The 18,034-nt window shown below is 43.1% G+C and overlaps 2 protein-coding genes across 7 annotated transcripts in view; both read right to left on the minus strand.

Moving 5' to 3' along the window:
* The window catches only part of ITGA2B (integrin subunit alpha 2b), a 44,644-nt gene extending 42,270 nt beyond the window's left edge, over positions 1-2,374 (minus strand). Inside the window, exons 1-2 of the mRNA XM_089532051.1 lie at positions 2,186-2,374; positions 778-908 (exon numbers count right to left, since the gene is read on the minus strand). Coding sequence (XP_089388177.1) covers positions 778-908; positions 2,186-2,370 — 316 coding nt within the window. The 5' untranslated portion in view covers positions 2,371-2,374. The remainder of the gene's footprint in view (positions 1-777; positions 909-2,185) is intronic.
* Positions 2,375-11,522: 9,148 nt separating this feature from the next.
* GPATCH8 (G-patch domain containing 8) overlaps positions 11,523-18,034 on the minus strand; it is a 90,688-nt gene continuing 84,176 nt past the window's right edge. For all 6 annotated transcript variants that reach the window (XM_089532055.1, XM_089532059.1, XM_089532057.1 and 3 more), the window contains one exon: positions 11,523-17,433. In XM_089532055.1, coding sequence (XP_089388181.1) covers positions 13,599-17,433 — 3,835 coding nt within the window. In that variant the 3' untranslated portion in view covers positions 11,523-13,598. The remainder of the gene's footprint in view (positions 17,434-18,034) is intronic.

An 18,034-nucleotide genomic window follows, 5' to 3' on the forward strand; every position in this document is an offset into this window, starting at 1 on the left:
CATCCACCCATTGACCTCCTCCCGTTTCACACCATACAGAATCCTTAGTAATGCTTTTTTGCACTAATGTTACTCATAAATCATAATTCCCACATACCACTGAGTGTAATGCTAATAGTTGTGACATAATAAACAACTAGCAAAATTTAAATTATACCTTCAAATTACAATATCATAGATGCAGCCTAAATGTATTTACCTATACATAGTGAATATTTGGCTAAAATGTTATATTTTTAAAGAAAATTTTAAAAGGAGGCACATCACAACGACAGCAATAACAAAAGCATTCTCATCTCCTTCAGCTGACAGAAGCCTATCTTCCTCATAGCTGAGCATGTTTGATTCTTCAGTCACCTAATACACAGTATCTGTTAGGAATTTCAGGGTGTGAAGCCTGCCTTGTGCAGATATATTTTCTTTGTTTGTCAGACTTCGTCTTTTTGATTTGAATGGCATATGCTGATTGATGCTTAAGATATCAAGTTTAATAATATCACCAGGTTCCATCCCTTGTAATGCCACACTTGACACAGGACCAGAGCCTGCTTCCTGTGACAACACAATGGCGGGCCATCCCTAGGTATCAGGTTTGGCCCTAAAATCTCAGGGCCTGAAATAATCCTGAGCTGACAGGCCTAAACACACATATTGCTTACACAAACATTTGGCTTCTGTGCTAAATGCTGCAGTCTAGACACACAGAGCAAGCTACGGATGGAGGCAGTGAGACAGTCCAGCCCTGATCATGATGTGACAGCCAAGAAGATCACTCACCTTTAGTATCAAACTCAATGGGGGTGCAGTTACTGCCACTGAGTACCCAAGGGCACAGGTAGACAGAACCCGCTTCCATCACACCAGGCTGTGAGGTGTTTGCCTGAGGGGCTCCCACAACCACGTTCATGCTAAAGAGCAAAAGAAAAGGGTCAGTGTCCAGGCACAGACTACCCCACCTGGCCATAAGGGTGCCACAGATTTGGGTAGATTGGTCTAGGATGGGGCCAAGACATCTGTATGGGTTGAAACAGTAAATTGATAAACTGCAATTTGAATAGACTACATTTCAGATGCAACTCCATTTCCAGATGAAACCTGCCTCCCACTTTGTCAGGAGCCACTGGATCTAATATCAGGTAGAGACTTATGGCTGTGTGAGTAGTTGCCCTTTTTTAGATAAGTTGTTGCTATTATTGAGTGCCTTCAAGTTGTTTCCAACTTATGGAGACCCTAAGGCAAACCTGTCATGGGATTTTCTTAACAAGATTTGTTCAGGGGAGATTTCGTATTACCTTCCCTTGAGTTTGAGGACATATGATTTGCCCAAGGTCACCCTGTGGGTTTCATGGACAAGCTGGGAATCAAACTCTGGTCTCCAGAGTCATAGTACAATGTTCAAACTACTACACCACACTGGTTGTTAGTTTAGTCTTTAGTTAGGATTTCTGACTTAATTTCCAAACAGGGAAAATATGTTTTCTCTCACTCTCTGAGTGACAAGCTGTGAATAACTCTGGTTGGTACTTAATGAATATTGCTTAATGGCATCATTAAGGGCCATACCTAGATCCCAGAGTTTGGTCAGGCTTTGGCCTATTGTTTTCTAGTAATTCAGTCCAAGAGTTGATTGTGCAAGAGCATGGCACAGCCTCAACATTAGCTTTGCCTTAACTTTAGCCTTCTGCCTGTCAATTTTGGCTAGTTATTACAGCTTTAGAGTGAATCACCCTCTCTTTTTAACTTTCCCTGTGGAATGTTTGATCTTTCAAAGCTCAGTCTTTCCAAGATGCAAACTTTGAAGCCACTGCTTTTTTGGATTACAACTCCCAAAACCCTTCATGGCTATGGGGTTCTGGGGATCATAGTCCAAAAAGTAACTTTTCCCAGCTCTAGACATATCTGAGAAATTAGAAAGGGGAGAGGACTGTGTGGTATACTGGCACAGTGAATTAACTGTGCCCTGTCTACTTAAATGCACCTTAGCTTTCCTATTGTGTACTGCCTGTGAAAGATACTGAGATATCTGGCTGGCTGCTATCAGCAAGTAAACGGAGTGTTATATGATGGCCAGTGCCAAGATGCTGCTTTTTATCTTCTGAGGCCCCGTTTCTCTCTGTGCAGGGGAGAAGATACGTCCTGATATCAAGTCATTCCCATCCCCACACCCTCACCAATATGATCCTACCTGCCTTTACTGTCCTGGTAGAAATCCAAGGCAAAGCCAAAATAGCTTCCATGGGGTCCAGAGTACACTGTAGGAGCACCAGCTTGGAAGTTGAGGCTCCATACTGGGAGGTAGGTGGGCAAGAACCCACCCATCAAGAGCCAGAAGAAGGCAAGCAAGCCCAAGTAACCATGGCCCCCAGTCATCCTCTTTTTGTGTTTTCTTGCTAGCCTTAGGCTTATACTCTGAGGTATTTATCAATTAATGTGGGCAGTTCCACACCCATAATAACCACAGTCGTGACACATTTCCTCAAGATCTTCCTTCCCACCAGCATGTTTCAGCTGACAATAATAAAGTTTATCAGAAGTCATGGAGTTTGCTAGCAGGAACTCCAAGACAAAAGTTAATCCCCAGAGTTAATAGCATGCTGGAATGCTAGAAATGTTCTGGGATTAGGACTGGGGAGGATCAAATATATTATCAGGGCCTAAAGAACTGTTGATGTGATGCATCATTTACCAAGGCTGCTAGCAAATACAGCAGTCCCTCCATGTCTACAGATTCAACCATCCATGACTTGAAAATATTTTTTTAAACCCCCAAAAAGCAGGCCTTGATTTTGTCATTTTATATAAGGGACACCATTTTACTATCCCGCTATATATAATGAGGCTTGAGCATCCATGGATTTTGGTATCCACAGTGGAAGAGTGTGTGACCTGGAACCAAACCACAGCAGACACAAAGGCCCCACTGTATATATGTAGGCTGTGATCTTCTATGCTAGGAGTGGGAAGCTGAGGCCCTACAGATGTTTTTGGACAATAACCCTCATAATTTGTTGTGTGCCTTCAAGTCATTTCTGACTTATGGAGACCCTAGGCAACCCTGTCATGGGGATTTGTTGGGAAGATTTGTTCAGAGGGGATTTGCTTTTGCCTTCCTCTTAGAGTATGATGTGCCCAGGGTCACCAAGTAGGATTATATGGCTGAGTAGGGACTTGAACCTTGGTCTCTGGTGTTGTAGTCCAACACTCAAACCACTATGCCATCTTGCTGCATCAACATTAAGTACACTGGCTAGAGGTGAAGGGAGTTGTAGGCAAAACACAACTGGAGGGCCAGAATTACCCACCTCTGTTCTATATACAGTTGGCCCTCTTATACACACATTTTTTATACATGGATTCAAGCATACACGGCTTGAAAATATTCAAAAAAGTATAAATTTCAAGTATCAAATCTTGATTTTTCCATTTTATATGGGACATCATTTTGCTATGCCATTGTATTTAATGAGAATTGAGCATACATGGATTTTGTTATTCACAGGGGTTCCTGGAACCAAACCCCAGCAGATAACAAGGGTCCACTGTATATGAAAACTTATATGCTAAGCAGAGGATTAGACCAGACTCCCTTCTAGATTCTAGGCTTCTGTAAATTGGTATCTTTGAGACAAACCACAAGTAAAGGTGAAACAAATATGTATAAGGAAAAGTTGCTGCCTGGAATTACAGCCTTCCCTCTCAAATGTCTTTTGGTTGGCTGTGGCCATGCAGTAGTGACAGAAAACATTTTATACATCCACAAAGGGGTACAGTATTTGTTTTAATGGTTTATGTTAGGGGTGAGGAAGGTTTGGGCCTTACAGATGTTTTGTTTAATACCTTTCACAGCCTCTTAGCATCGGCCGTGATGACTAGGGCTACTGGGAGTTGAAGTCTAAAATATCTGGAGAGGCAAAGGTTTACCACCTCTTATATCATATTCAACATGAAATTTGGAGCACTTGCAGATTGCCATTGAAGTACCAGTAGCTTTAAGTCCCCCCACCAAGGGATTTAGACTAGTAAACCATTGAATTCATCTCTATCTAGGGCTGCATCCGCACGGCAGAAATAATCTGGTTTGGCACCATTTTAACTGCCACGGCTCAGTGCTACGGAATTCTGGGAATAGACGTTTGTTGTTGGCACCAGATTCCCAGAACTAGATTATTTCTGCAGTGCAGATGCAGCCCTAGATAAAGATGCAATCTTTTGTTTATTTTCTAGGATACAGCAATAATAGGATACACATCATGAAAGATTAGTCCTTGGCAAACTGTTAGAAGGGAGGCTTCTGTGGGCTGGTATCTTTTCCATCAACAGCTACAAATGGAAAGACACCAAATGAAGCAACAGACCAGGGAAGAAAGAATTCCAGGAAGCGCCTACATTTAATAAAGCCTGGCAAGTTTTGAAAAACAAAATTTTATCCCTTGGGGACATTCTAAAAGCACACATACATAAAATTATATACACATTAAACACCCATTTTATACGTTAGTTGAAAACCAAACTGTTTTCATAAGAACATAAAAACCTGTATTAACTATAAATATTGTTTAGGGTTAACTTACTTGGACTATTTCTCAAATAAAATGCTCATATTATTGTGGACATATTAATATTTTAATGGGAACTGAACTCACTTAAGCTCAAAATCCTTTGAAACAACACCGAAATGTCTCCCAAAAAGGAGCCAACTATTTTTAAGAGGCAATTTTATGTCTTCTAATTTTGCTTTATAATGCCCCAAGGAAGGTAACCATGTTTTTGAAAAATGTGCCTCACTTCCAAGGCCTTTAAGTTCTCTAGTCGTTGACTATCTTTCCCATCCACCAGTTGCTCCACGCATCTTTCTGCTCCTTCTGTCTCCTCCATCTTAAATGTATTTGGACTGAGCCATCAAGTAGCCAGGAAGAACTTGTTGTGAACAGACTGTTAATGTATTTTTTGTGTAAACCCATCTTGGCTGGAAAATGGAGCATCATATCCTCCAACATTTCAGAGATGAAAACTGGGACTCATGTGGCCATGGCACACCAGATTATGGTCAAGATGGCAATAATAATTAATGAAGAACACACAAGACATGCAAGGCAGCAGCAGTTTGTTTTTGCCTACCTACATGGAAAGGCAAGATTCCACCCCTGTTTCTCCTCTCCCTTCTGCTAAATTAGGCTGCATCCACAATGCAGAAATAATCCAGGTTGACACCACTTTGCCGATGGAATCCTGAGAATTGTAGTTTTGTGAGACATTTAGCCTTCTCTGTCAGAGAGCTCTGGTGCCACAACGAACCACAGTTCCCAGAAATCCATACCATTGAGCCATGACAAGTGGAGTCAAACTGGATTATTTCTGCAGTGCAGATGCAGCCTTGAGTGCAAACTGATTTTTCACTTTGAACTCATTTGGCAGCAACCAAAGTAAACTGAAAATAAAGATAAGAGGGAAGAGAGAAGCTGGAAAAGGAGGACAGCAGATTAATCAGGACTGTTCCTGCCAAACCAGGACAGTTGGAGGACATGGAATATGTATAAATGAAGCAAAATATTTTCCGCTCCCGATGTGCTTTTACTGCAGTGAATGTTATTTGGTACTGCAGGCCTGCTGCACACTGTTAGTATGACTTATTAGTATGACCTGATGAAGAAGTCAGTGAAGCTTGCAACATATATGCCCAATAAAGGTGTCACTGCTTTGTAGATTTTGGATGGTAGTGTGACCCTTTTACTGACTTATGCAGAAATAAATGCAGCTTACATGCACGTAGGTCTCTTTTGGGTGGCATAGATTTTTAACATTTTATCGGTCTTTGCTCACATATTTTTGCAGGCTTGTTATTATTTGCTGTCTTCAACTACAGCACCCCTATGAACAAGAGGCCTGTAAAATCCCTAGTTACCCTACCCAGGTCTTGCAAACTCAAAATCATGGTTTCTGTGATTGAATCAATACACCTGCAATTCAGTCTCCCTCTTTTTCTGCTGCCTTTCACTTTATCATCTTTTCCGATTAATCATGTTGTCTCAAGGTATGTCCAAAGTATTGCAGCCTCAGTTTGGTCATCTTCGCAGCTTTGGGGCAGTATTTGCTGAGATACTAGATGCTGAATTCTGCAGCCAGTAACAAATCCCACACAGGAGTGTTGCAGCTACGCAACAACAGCATCCATACAATTGTGCCCCTGTAATATGATGATTATCTTGACACAAACAGATGAGATTATTTTCACATCTCTTTATCTCACAAAGCACTGAGTGGTGAAATCTTTAAACTCACAAACAATCCAAGTATTGGAAGCCATTTTAAACAATCCTGTAATCCACAGAAAGGTAATCAGTGAATGAATAGTGTTTAACCACAGCGATATTTTGTGTTTCTATGCGAATGCAAAATATTAAATAATGGAAAAGATGTGTGTTATGTCTCTGCTTTGGCTTCAGTGATAAGTTGGCTTGAAATTATGTCCTTTTATCCCACATTTTCTGCACACAACCCCCCCCCCCCATGTGTTTTAGTACAAATTCATTTTCTGGAAAAACACCACAATGTGAAGGACCTCACAGCCACTCTCATTCAAACTTGCTTTTTTTGTTTGAGGATAAGAAAATTATGAGTATTTACATCCTTACTTGAATTACTGGGCCATGGCTTCCTCTACTTTATGTTTAGAGCATGTTTGTGTGCCTTCAAGTTGCCTATCAACTGATGCCAACCATGTGGATTTCATACACACCGACACCTGGCACATGCCTAGATAGTGAGGTGTAATTTATGGCTTGCTGAAACCAATGTCAAAGCCCAGTTCCAGAACATAAAAATTAATACAAGCATGTGCAAAGTGTGCAGGAATAGGTGGAGTAAATGACACAAACAGAGGTTGAAAAACTAGTAGAAAAGGCTTAGCACATTCTGTTACTGTTTGGCAAACTAGAAATCATACTCCATTTACATTGGTTCACATGGGGAAATGAAGCCCTGAACAGACAGGCCAAAATAAAGCTGCTTCGGGGCACTTTGGAGGTATGCTGTTTGAATGACACGCACATGTTAAGAGGCCAGAAGCTGCACCAAAGCTGTGCTTTAGTCATTAGGATTGTAGCGTGGCTTTGGCATGGCTTCTGACCTCATTTAAAGAGCACTCCAAAGTGATCCGAAGCAGATTTATTTTGGTCTGTCGGTTCGGGCCCTAAGTTACCATCCTTTTAGTTGTTAACATTAATGTTAGTAGGTACTGAGACTGTCAGAAAAATGTCTGAGAAAAATACTTTGGTGGCACTCCCATCTGCAAGTGGCACATCATAGTGTTGCCCTCTTCAAAAATATATTTTGGAAGTTTACGTTCTTTTCCTTAGCACAGCACTTTCCAGGTGGATAAAAATTTCACAGGCTATTTGTTGTTTGGGCTGGTGGAATCTGTAGTCAAATAAGGAATGCTGTCCTTGAAGCAAAGGTGGGAATCAGGTTGGCCTCCAAAGTGTTGGACTACAGCCTCCAGCACTCCTCACCAGAGGCTGCCACTAGGGCTTCTGGGAGTTAAAGGTGACTTTATTCCCACAAATTACATTTCTTTTCCAATGCAATACTGCATTGGAAAGCACTTGACACTTCTTACATGTAACAATGTTGATTTGACTTGTTTCCTGTCTCTGGGCACAAGCATGTAGTTCTGAGCCACTGTAGGAATGTAGCTCTGTGTGTGTGTGTGTGTGTACATGCAAAATCCCACCCACATTAGATTCCCCTCCCCATGAAATTTTCCATCACTTCCCACATTTCTAGCCTTGCAGCCACTGAAAATCAGTTGAACATTTGGAAATACAGTTTAGGCCTCTAAAGAAATGGGGTGGCAAATCTACCAAGGAAATGAGAACACATGTAAGAGTTCTAGGTGTGAACGGTTTGCTATGCTAGAAATTTGGGGAACTGAAAGAAAATTTCATGGTGGGATAGAATCCTCATTTTGCGGGCAATGTCCTCATTGTCACCCTCGTAGCTGCATCCATGCTCCGCTGCATGTTTGATTTTTGAAATTTGACACTGTGACCTCCTTCTAGATATGCGAGGGAAACCAGACAATTGGGCATTTGTTCCTACCTCCTTCACAATATTGCACACGCCTTGCATTTGGATTTTATTAGGAACCCCCACCACATATTCAGTATGCAGAACCATTTTGTTAGACCAGGGCACTACAACTGAAAGGACACAACCCTAACACAACCATCAGCCCTGCTAGGATTGAAAGACTACAAAACTCTTGCCCAATGCTACTTCAAGCATGTGCAGCTATCTTGCAAAATCTATTAAAATCCCCATTTTACCATTTGGGGAACCGAGGCTCAGCAGCAGTCACTGAACTAAGTTTGCAAATGACTCCTCCTGGCAAATGTTTGAAGAGGTTGCAGTATTTGCTGCTATAGTTTGAGGGGCAAGAGTTAAAATATCCAAACACTGTCTCTGTTGTCCTGGACTCTTTTCCTGGTTTATAGTTGTCGCTATCACTCTGTAACATTAATGTTTTAAAAAATTCATAAAGGTGTTCCAGTTGGGTAAAAATTCCACTGGGTAGGGTTTTAAAATATAGCAGATAGTACATAGTATTTGTTGACTGACTCCCAACTGTCTTGGTTGGTTAGTACCCAAGTAGGAACCCAGGCAGACCTGCTTAGCTTCCAACATCATACATGATCTGGTGTCTTTAGAGTATTTACGCCTACCCTTAGTGCATACTCTTCAATATTTCACAGACGAAAACCAGGGCATGTGTGAGCATGTAACATCACAGTATGGTGGAGACTGCCAAAGTTGTTAAGAACTCATAGCCAAGGAGATGCTGCCACTGTTTCCTTTGGTCTGGGTGAAAGACAAGATTCTGCCCTCTAAGTGCAAACTAGTTTTGCCCTTTGTACTCGGTTTGCAACAACTGAAGTAAGATGAAGAGGGGAGGGAAGGTAGAAAGAGAAATGGGAGACATTTTATAAACAACTGAAAAAGTGGGGTGTTAGACAATTAACTGCCATTGTCCCTGTGCAATTGGGACAGTTGGAGAGTATGTTCTAGCAGGGGTTGATATCATGGAGCTTGCCAAATGTTGTTGGATTCTTACTAGACTTATCCAGCACAAGCAATGATCAGGAATCCTGGGTACTATAGCCCCAAAACATTTGGAAGATTGCATGATTCTCACCCCTGCTTCAGAGGATTGTTCTAAACAGGATTGAGAATGGGTGTGAACCATTATATTAACATGATTACCATCAAATGTCCCAAGTTGCAATCTGAAATCACAATTGAATTCTATTTCTTGTAGGAAATGAAGCAAACTGAACAAGAACACTGCCAGAACCAGCTGTAGAAAGACTGCCTCAGCTCCTAAATTCCCAACAAAAGCAGCAACAGGAAAGATTCCCATAAATCATTAATGTCTAGCTGCTGCCAAACAAAGAAAGAACACTTGTCCATACTCTTAAAATAAATAAAACGCCTGGGAGAGATCTGACCTCAGTTGCTGCTGGAAATATTTTTGTATTTATTTTTAAGCCACCTTGTTTACTTTTATTGAAGAAAAAAGGGGTTTCCATTAAAAAAAAACCCAGTAATAAAATAAAAAGGACAGTACACGTCATCAATCTGGTGTACTGTGACAGCTCTTTTTCTCAACACACAGTGGTAAGGTCTCAAAAGGAGCCAAGCCCTAAAAACAGTCTCCAAACACCAGAACCGTTTTTAAAATATACGAACAAGAACATACTGTTCTTTGTGAAGGCTTGGTCCTAATCTTGCAATTTGTGAAGGCTAAAGCTGCTCCTCAGAACCTAGAGAAAGACCCCTCTGGGACAGGATCTATTAGGGTTACAGCAAGACAAAGTGTAGGCTGTAGGCCTCACTTTCCCTGGATGAATAAGAAACACCCCATTTCCTGATCCACACCCACAAAGGGGCCTCTTTATCAGTAGCACAACTGCCTCTTTCCTGGTTGCAGAGGCTTTATCACAAAGCAGAGGCAAAGCAAACCACAAGGGGAAAGGAACGGAACTCAGAAGGAATGGAAATGAGTGACTCAGGGATAGTTTGCCCTGTGGACTCCCTCTATCCCTCTTGTAATCTTACACAGCACAAGGTACGGTGTTTGAAAACGTTATTTAGTTCCTGACATCTGGTCTTGCCTTGCATAAACAGCCATGACAACACCCATCATTTATTTCTTCTTGCCTTTAATCAATGGGAAGCACCAAAAGTGCTAAACCAGACTACGCAAAGTCTGATTAACTTAAGTTACATGTAGACAAGACCAAAGCAGTCTTGTGTCCAGCGTGTTCTGGATGGGGCTGCCTCCCACCTGAATAGCCAAATTTGCCATCTGGAAGTGTTCATGGATCCAACTTGCTTTCCTTTAGGCCTGTGTGACTGAAAGGCCCAAGTGGCTACTGCTTCCTGATGCTTAGTGACTCTGTAACTACTTCTGGGTAGAAATTGCAAGGACACATTTATCAGTGCTTTTTTTTAACCCACAAACATAATTACCACTTTCATGGCAATCAATTGCACATGGACTGCCTTTGAAGAGAGGAACTGCTTAATGTTTACATCCAGTCTGTGGAAGACTCTTAGAGAAAACTGACCAAGGGTCTTTTCAGACTGCACAATTGTCGTGCTGGGATTTAACTACCATGGGAAAACATCCTGTGAAATCCTAGGATTTGCAGTTCAGGGAAGGGCATTTAGAATTCTCAGCCAGAAAGATCCAGTGTCTCACCAGGCTGTAAACTTCAGGATTTTACTAGATGTTACCACGGCTTTGGCAACAAAGTGGAGTCATTATGCTGCAACTGTATAGTATGAAAGCCCTCAAAGGTCTACACTGATGGTTTTGTGACACAGAAGTTACTAGTTTTAAACTCATTTTAAATTCCTTTTGTGATAGGTATATCATTATTTTTGAAAATATATATATAGCTTGTTTGCAATTTGCATTTGAACGATAAGTGTATAAACAAGTGGCAGATCAACAGAAGCCATAAAAATGACTGCCAAGGTATTATTCATGTCAAGTAATAGTATAAGAACAAGGATGCACTTCTGCTTCTTCATACCTTCCCTTGTTGCCATAATGAAGACCACTCTGATGTCAGTTGGCACTGAAACTGTTTCCTGCAGATACTAAGTAGGAATGCATGAGTTTCAGAATCTCAACTCTATGAATTTTAGGTATTTCCCCCCAAATTCAGGAACCTATCAATTTTTGTGGATGTGATCCACTATCTTGAACTGAGAACCAGAGGGATGATGGAGCATAGCGACAAGTGAATTTTGGAAGGGGTGTTTTTCCTAACCCCAAAAGGAAGGTATATGATATGGAGTCAGGAAAGAGAAAACATTATTAAAAGGGGTGGGAATGTTTTTGCTCCATCTCATGAGCAAATAAATACAGAACCTATAAAAATGTAGCATAGTGACATGGGGATAAGCAGCTTGAACCTTATGCTTTGGGAAACAAGTACACACACACTTTCCCCCAAATTACTAGTTTATTAGAAAGTTTATTTTCCTCATTTTTACAGCATGTATATATATTTATATATATATATACTTTTATGTGACAAAGTTAAATATAGCCTGCTGATACTGAAGTAATAGTGTGTTCTCTTTTATGTAAGCGCTCTTGCGGAAGTCCGATCTTCTGTACCCGCTGGGATGTTGTGTCTTCACTCTGAACCTCAAGGGAACAAAGTACTTAGAAATTAATACTGTTACTTGTTGAATATCTACAGCAGCTACCACTGAGTCCCTCTGTCAGAGCCACATTTCCCAGTGCTAGTGTTTTTCTAGCAAAGTGTAAGGAAGTTCAGGGCTGTATTGAGCTAGGAATTTCATGGTCAGAGGCAAAAGTGGTTATTTTCAAATTTTAGGAGTGGAAGCCATGTTTTAAGATACAAACTAGCAGTGCTCCCCTGGTTTGGATGCCACTTTGCCAGAGGCTAACCTTCCTTTGCATCCACTCCAAATGGCAGCAAACCCCTCCTCTGCTTTTAAAGAAGGTCCTATTCTAGAGAGTGGAAATAGGAAGATTTGTTCTCTCTCAAGGCAGACATCACCTAAAAAGGAAAGTTGTAAGGACCGGGCAACCCATTACTCTAGAAGAAAATCCCAATAAAGGAAAGGATTCAAACCAAAATCACTCCACTCAAAACTTCTCCTAAACATAAAAAGGCACATATCTGAAAATAAGAAGCCTTAACACAAACACACATACACACCTACCTAGAAGCAATGTTCTCTCATTTGGCTTCAAAATGAGTGGTTTGAATCTTGGGGAAAGTGCTGGGTTTTTGGATGTTTTCTGATGGACTCACCCTTTTCCTCAGCCTAAAATACAACTTCTTGCTCTACTGAACCAACTGGCTATTCTGATTAAACTAGTGGTGCTGCTAAAGCATGCAGCGAACAGCTCAGCCGCCACACCAACTCCTACTTACTTGGAAGTGACATAGGATGGAATTCATTAGCTATAATACAGAAGGGGTCCAGATCACTGCTCCTTGTTCATTCTTGTCACACTTCTCCCATAAAATGATTTTTTTTTCATTTTACAGTACATAAAAATTAAAAAAAGAGCTCAAAATATACATGCTTGAAGTATGTCCTCTAGTCACAACTAGAAGCTCTGAACCTTTGATGCAAGTTTTCTTTCCAACTACATCAAAATGTATAGATAACCAAAGCCACCTGAACAAGTACCACTCAAAGAACGGACTGTAAAAAGTGTTATTGCAGTATACTACCAATATGGAACATTTGTCAGAGGAGCTACAAAAAGCAGCATTGTACATTTACAGAGTTCAGTGCAATTTTTAAAAACCTTTTTTCTTCTGAAAAAAAAAATCATAAGTTAATAAAGAACCATCAAATATTACAGAGTAAAGAATACAAGTCACAGAGTCTTGTTGAAGATGTTCACAGGACTCCAGTACATCATATTGCTTCAAGGACTGATAAAGGGGATCGCTCTGTGTTCTCTCTCAGTAGCATTAGGCAAGGGTAGCCTTGCCAAGCCTGCTTGATGTTGGAAACTGATCATTGTTTCCTGTCTTGATGATCTGGCTGATCACAGGAGCAGAGGGAAAGAGGAACAGGTCTAGGTTGGCTGTTTCTTGGATCTTTTTGTTCAGCTTAACCTCTAAGGTGGAATCCAATTACCAATTTCACAATTTAAATTAAAAACAGATACTGAAAGCAAGATAATTTAGATACTACCCACTTTGGTTTTCAGAGTGGAAGGGAAAAATAGATGAGCATCACAAATTAAAACAGTGGACCCACCTGCTAAAGAATATCATATTCATGCAGAAGTGAATAAGCCACTTGGATGCACAAGGCCCTGAAGCTCCTTACAAGCAGACCTCTAGTAACAGAGCTTTCCCTTCTTCCAATTATCTTGAGTCTGCCTTTTCCTGCCCATTCTTTCCCTTCTTTGGCTGTTCCCAGGTCCAGCGTCAGCTGTTGCTTTTCACAGAGCAAGAGACGGATAAGCACAGACATGCCCCTGTCCTCTTTCTCCCCTACCCACCCCCAAAACTGCCTCTTTCTCATCCCCTTCATGTGCCATGGCTGGGGGGATGCTGTAAATCCTGTCCTGAGAAGATGGGGTGCAAAAGAGGATGGAGGTGTAATGCTGTGGCGGCAGCCGTAGCTGGCCGGGGGGCCAGAAGTGTTGGGTAGAGGGCAGCATGAGGGACAGGATGAAAAGTGAAAGGGCCTGGGTGGATGGCTGAGGCAGGGATGATATGGATAGGGTGGCTGGCCAGGAAAGTGGCAGGATGCCCTGGGATGATGGAGTGGGTTAAGTGGGACAAGGAGATGGGGGTTAAGTGAGGCTGTGGGATATGATGCACTTGAGCCAGGGGCTGGGGATGTGGGTGTGGATGGATTCCAATGGCTGCAGCAGCAGCTGCTGCATGGTGCTGCAGGATAGCATGTTGAACGGTGGTAATGGAGGTGGCCGCAGCTGCTGTAGGCTGCTGGATATGGATGGGCTGCAGGGTAGGAGCTGTGGCAGGAGCAAGAGCAGCTGAGGCAGGAAAGGCCTTGACCTGCTTGGCAAGGAGTTGCTGCTGGATATGCTGCTGAGCGGCCTGCTGAAGTTTGCTGTATTTTTCCATCTCCTCTGGGGTGAAGGTGATGGGCTGGCTCTCCAGGGGTGCCAACGAAGAGTCCTCAGTGCCCTCTGGCTCCCCACTGATGCTCGGCTCTCCACTCTGTGGTACATAGCCAGGGAAGTGCTCAACGTCTGGCACTAAAGGCACCATCCTGTTTTCTATGGAGACAGATTGGTTCTCACTATCCAAGGGCTCTAAAGTTTCACCTTCACTGGGATCAGGGAGGAAGCTGTGTGGCACAACCACGTCACCAGATCCGTAGTGCTCTGGGAGTGCTGGTGGCTCAAGGGGAACAGAAGCCACCTCTGTGGCTGCTTCTTCTGTTTTTTCCTCTCTGGGAAGATTGTCTGGAGTTTCTGTTACTGGAGTTTCCTCCCCTTGGGGCTGGCTTGCTAGGGTTGTCTCCCTACCACCAGGGGTTGCTGTATCCAGTTCCAAAAGCTCCACTTCCTCTCCTCTTTCTAATCCAGCCTCTTCACAAGGCTTGGCATTTGGTTTTCGGACCGTGGGAAGTTTTCCGATTAATGGAAGGACAGGCTTGTTGCCTAAAGAAGGAGGGAGCTTTGGGCCAAAATAACCCTGTGGGGGATCCTTCAGTTTTAGCCCAACCTTGTGAGGACCTGCAAGGGAATCTTCGTTGCTGCTGGGCTTCTTCTCCACCTTCCTGGACTGAATTTTTTCCAGGAGGAGTTTGGCTGTGGCCGAGTTCTTCTCCTCTGGATTACAACTGCTTCCTAAATTAGAGGTTCCACTATGCTGGGAGAGGCTGCTGGTCCCTGTTGCTTCCTCTCCTCTCATTTCTTCTTTTCTCACAAACGCTTCACCCTGCCTGCCTCTGAAGTAGTGAGGGGACTGGGAACGGTAGATCTTGGACCGGATGAAGTCTCGCCGCCCAGATCGCCTTTCAGTAGAGCTTTCGTGGCCCCGGGATCCCTTCCGTGAAAGGGACCGCTGTGAAAGACTTCTTGTGCTCCTGCTACGCTCTCGGCTGTAGCTTCTGCTCCGCTTCCAGCTGTGCCCTGTTCGGCTTCGGCTCCTCCGCTTACTCCGGCTGTGACTGCAGCTGCTGCTGCGTGTCCTACCCCGGCTTCTTGTTCTTGATCTTCCCCTGGCATGGGTTCGACTCCGGCTTCGGGTTCGTGACCTGCTTCTGCTCAGGCTGTAGTCGTCTTCTGAAGAGGAGTACTTGCGCCGTTTTGACCTGCGCTTGGAACTTGCATAGTCTGAATCATCCTCTGAGTCATGGGAGCGTTTGGTACGACTCCGTGACCGATCACTGTAGTCACTATAGCTGTCTTCTGAATAGCTCCGCCGTCGGCTGTATCGGCTATTATCAGAGGAGGCATATGAACTTGTTGAGTATGACCTCTGTGATGACCTTCGAGAGGAATGCCGACGTCCTGATCTGGAACGGCTTCGGGAACAGTCACTTCCAGAGTCATAATCATCACTGTACTGTGATGCTGACTTCTGCCTGAAGTGCTTGTGGCAGGAGTCTTCATCGCTCTCATAGCCCCCACTGCTCTGTCGGCCTCTATGGCTGGGGTGAACCGAAGTCGAGGTGGAAGACCGCCTCTTAGTGGCTGATGACGCCTGCTGCTGGTCCCCCTTGGTTTTTTTGCTGCTGTGATCTTGGGAAGAGGTGCCACCATCCTCTTTCTTGTTGCCGCTACTGCCTTCTTCAGTAGAAAGAGACTTACACTGAGAGTCTTGGGTGCACCACTTTCTTTTCTTGGAGTAGACATTATCTTCAGTCCCTTGTGGTCGCTCAGCCTCAGTGAGAAAGGAAGGCTTGCTCTTTTTATGTTTGTGTTTCTTCCGTTTTTTGGATTTATCTTCAGGCAGCTCCCCCTCTCTGCTCTTTTCCTCTGCCTCACCTTTACGCCGGCGTTTGTGCTTAGTGGACTTCTTGTGCTTCTTCTTCTTGTGTTTGTGGGACTTGCCCACTTTGCGGCCAACAATATTGCCTTTGCTGCTGTCTTCTGGACCTTCCACCTTGTCAGTGCCCAAAGGGTTTGACTCCTGCTTACTGCACACTGGCAGGGACTTGCTCTCTGTTATTGTGGCTGATCTGCCAACAAGAAGGTCTGCCTCTTTGCTCTTGCTTGCATTACCTTCTTCTGTAGACTGTGTTTTCTCCTTAGAAAGGCTGGTTGCTGGTTTTTGTTTTTCTGCCCCTTTAGCTTTTGTATCTTTGTTACGAGACAGTTTAAAGTCAAAATACAAGGGATTGCAGCTGTATGATACAGAAGGCTCTGCTTTAGTGAAGATCAGAAGTTCTGAAGGCCACTGAAGAGTAGTGCTCTCATCTTTACTCAGTACTGGGAAAAAAGGTCCTGTTAAATGCTTAGGCCCATCTGTGGTTTCTTTACTTGCTGCTGGAGATTGGGGAATTTCTTTAGTGACATCCACCTCTGTAGATTCATTTCCCTTGAGCTGTTTGGCTTCCTGCTTGCCTGCCTCTTCTGGAGTGTTTTTATCTTCTGTTTTGCTGCTTTTGCTGGCAGGACTCTGCTCCTTCTGATGGACAACAACTTCTGCTACTGCTGCCTTCTCACCATTTTTTGCCATTTTAGGCTTGGGGGAATTGCTCCGTTTCCTTTCACGAGTCATTTTCTTGCTCACAGCCTCTGCCTCTACCTGATCTGTGGCCTTCATGAACAAAAGAAACTGGAAGTTAGGCTTCACTTTACAGTGAGCTGGTGGGATGTAGTGGTAATATTCTGGTTCTAGTGCCACTGACCCATCATCTCGTTTCATCTTTTTCAGTTTGGACAGTGTGGTGTTTAAACCTGCCCCATCTTTATCATGCTGTTGCTCCTCTTCATCTCCTCTGCTGTCAGGGCTGTTTGTTCCCTCTGCTTCCCCAATTTTCCCCAAAGCTGCACAATCTGAATGAGTTCTTTCATCGACTTTAACTTCATCATCAGGAGAACTGGGTTCATCCACGTGATCTTTGAAGACAGAGGCAATTGACTCAAGTTTCACTGGGGCCTTTTTGGCAAAAGAGAAAGACACACCTATTTTAAGAGGATTAATCCCCAAACTGATGGCCTGTGGCACCTGGACAAGGACCTGGCCAGGCCCAGTGTTGCTAGTGGCTTGTCCACTGGTGCAAGTAATGCCCTTGTCCACAGTCATACCAGTAACTTGCCCAGAAGCTGGTGAGAAGGAAGAGCAAGTACTGGGAGCTGTTGATTCCATGTCATCTTCTCCTCCTTCTTCATCAACAGCCACAGTAGTGGTTCTAAACATAGGTCCACTTCCTGGAGCACTGGAGGAATGAGAAGTGGGGAGAAAGAAAGAACTAATAGTTAGGAGCTCTAGTAATCAACATCTCCATCTTTCACCTATACATACCTATTCAGTTTTTCATTAGCTTTTGCCGAACTGCTTTCAAAGTTGGGTTTAGATCAAGGAACAAGGTTTAATAAACAGTTCCACATGTATTGGGATTGGTTACCTATATCTATGATTCTAGCTCTCATTGTTACTGGAGGAAAAATCCTAAAGAAATCAGCTAATAGCCAAAGCTTCACAAGAGCTTGTGCATATACAGAATTTTATGCAAATATTTCTTTCAGGGCTAGAGCTTGCCACACCCCAGATAAAGTCCACACACTGTCATTGGAGCTGGTGGATTTAAACAGATGTTTCCCGCCTGCATGGTATCCTGGGGAAACAGAAATTCAATTGGCAACTGATGGGCCAGGAATCCCATTTAGGGTGTGTGTGTGTCCATATTAAAAATTCTATTCTATCAAAGAATCAAACAGCAGCACATTATTCAGTCTATGATAAATGATTGGGACAAAAAGGGGATAACTGTATGTTTACCATAAGGTATTTTAATCAACTTGTTGGCTGGTAGGCAC

The sequence above is a fragment of the Sceloporus occidentalis genome, unplaced genomic scaffold (assembly GCF_023333645.1).
Source record: "Sceloporus occidentalis isolate IW3139 unplaced genomic scaffold, rSceOcc1.0.p SCAF_7, whole genome shotgun sequence".
NCBI classification, from domain to species: domain Eukaryota; kingdom Metazoa; phylum Chordata; class Lepidosauria; order Squamata; family Phrynosomatidae; genus Sceloporus; species Sceloporus occidentalis.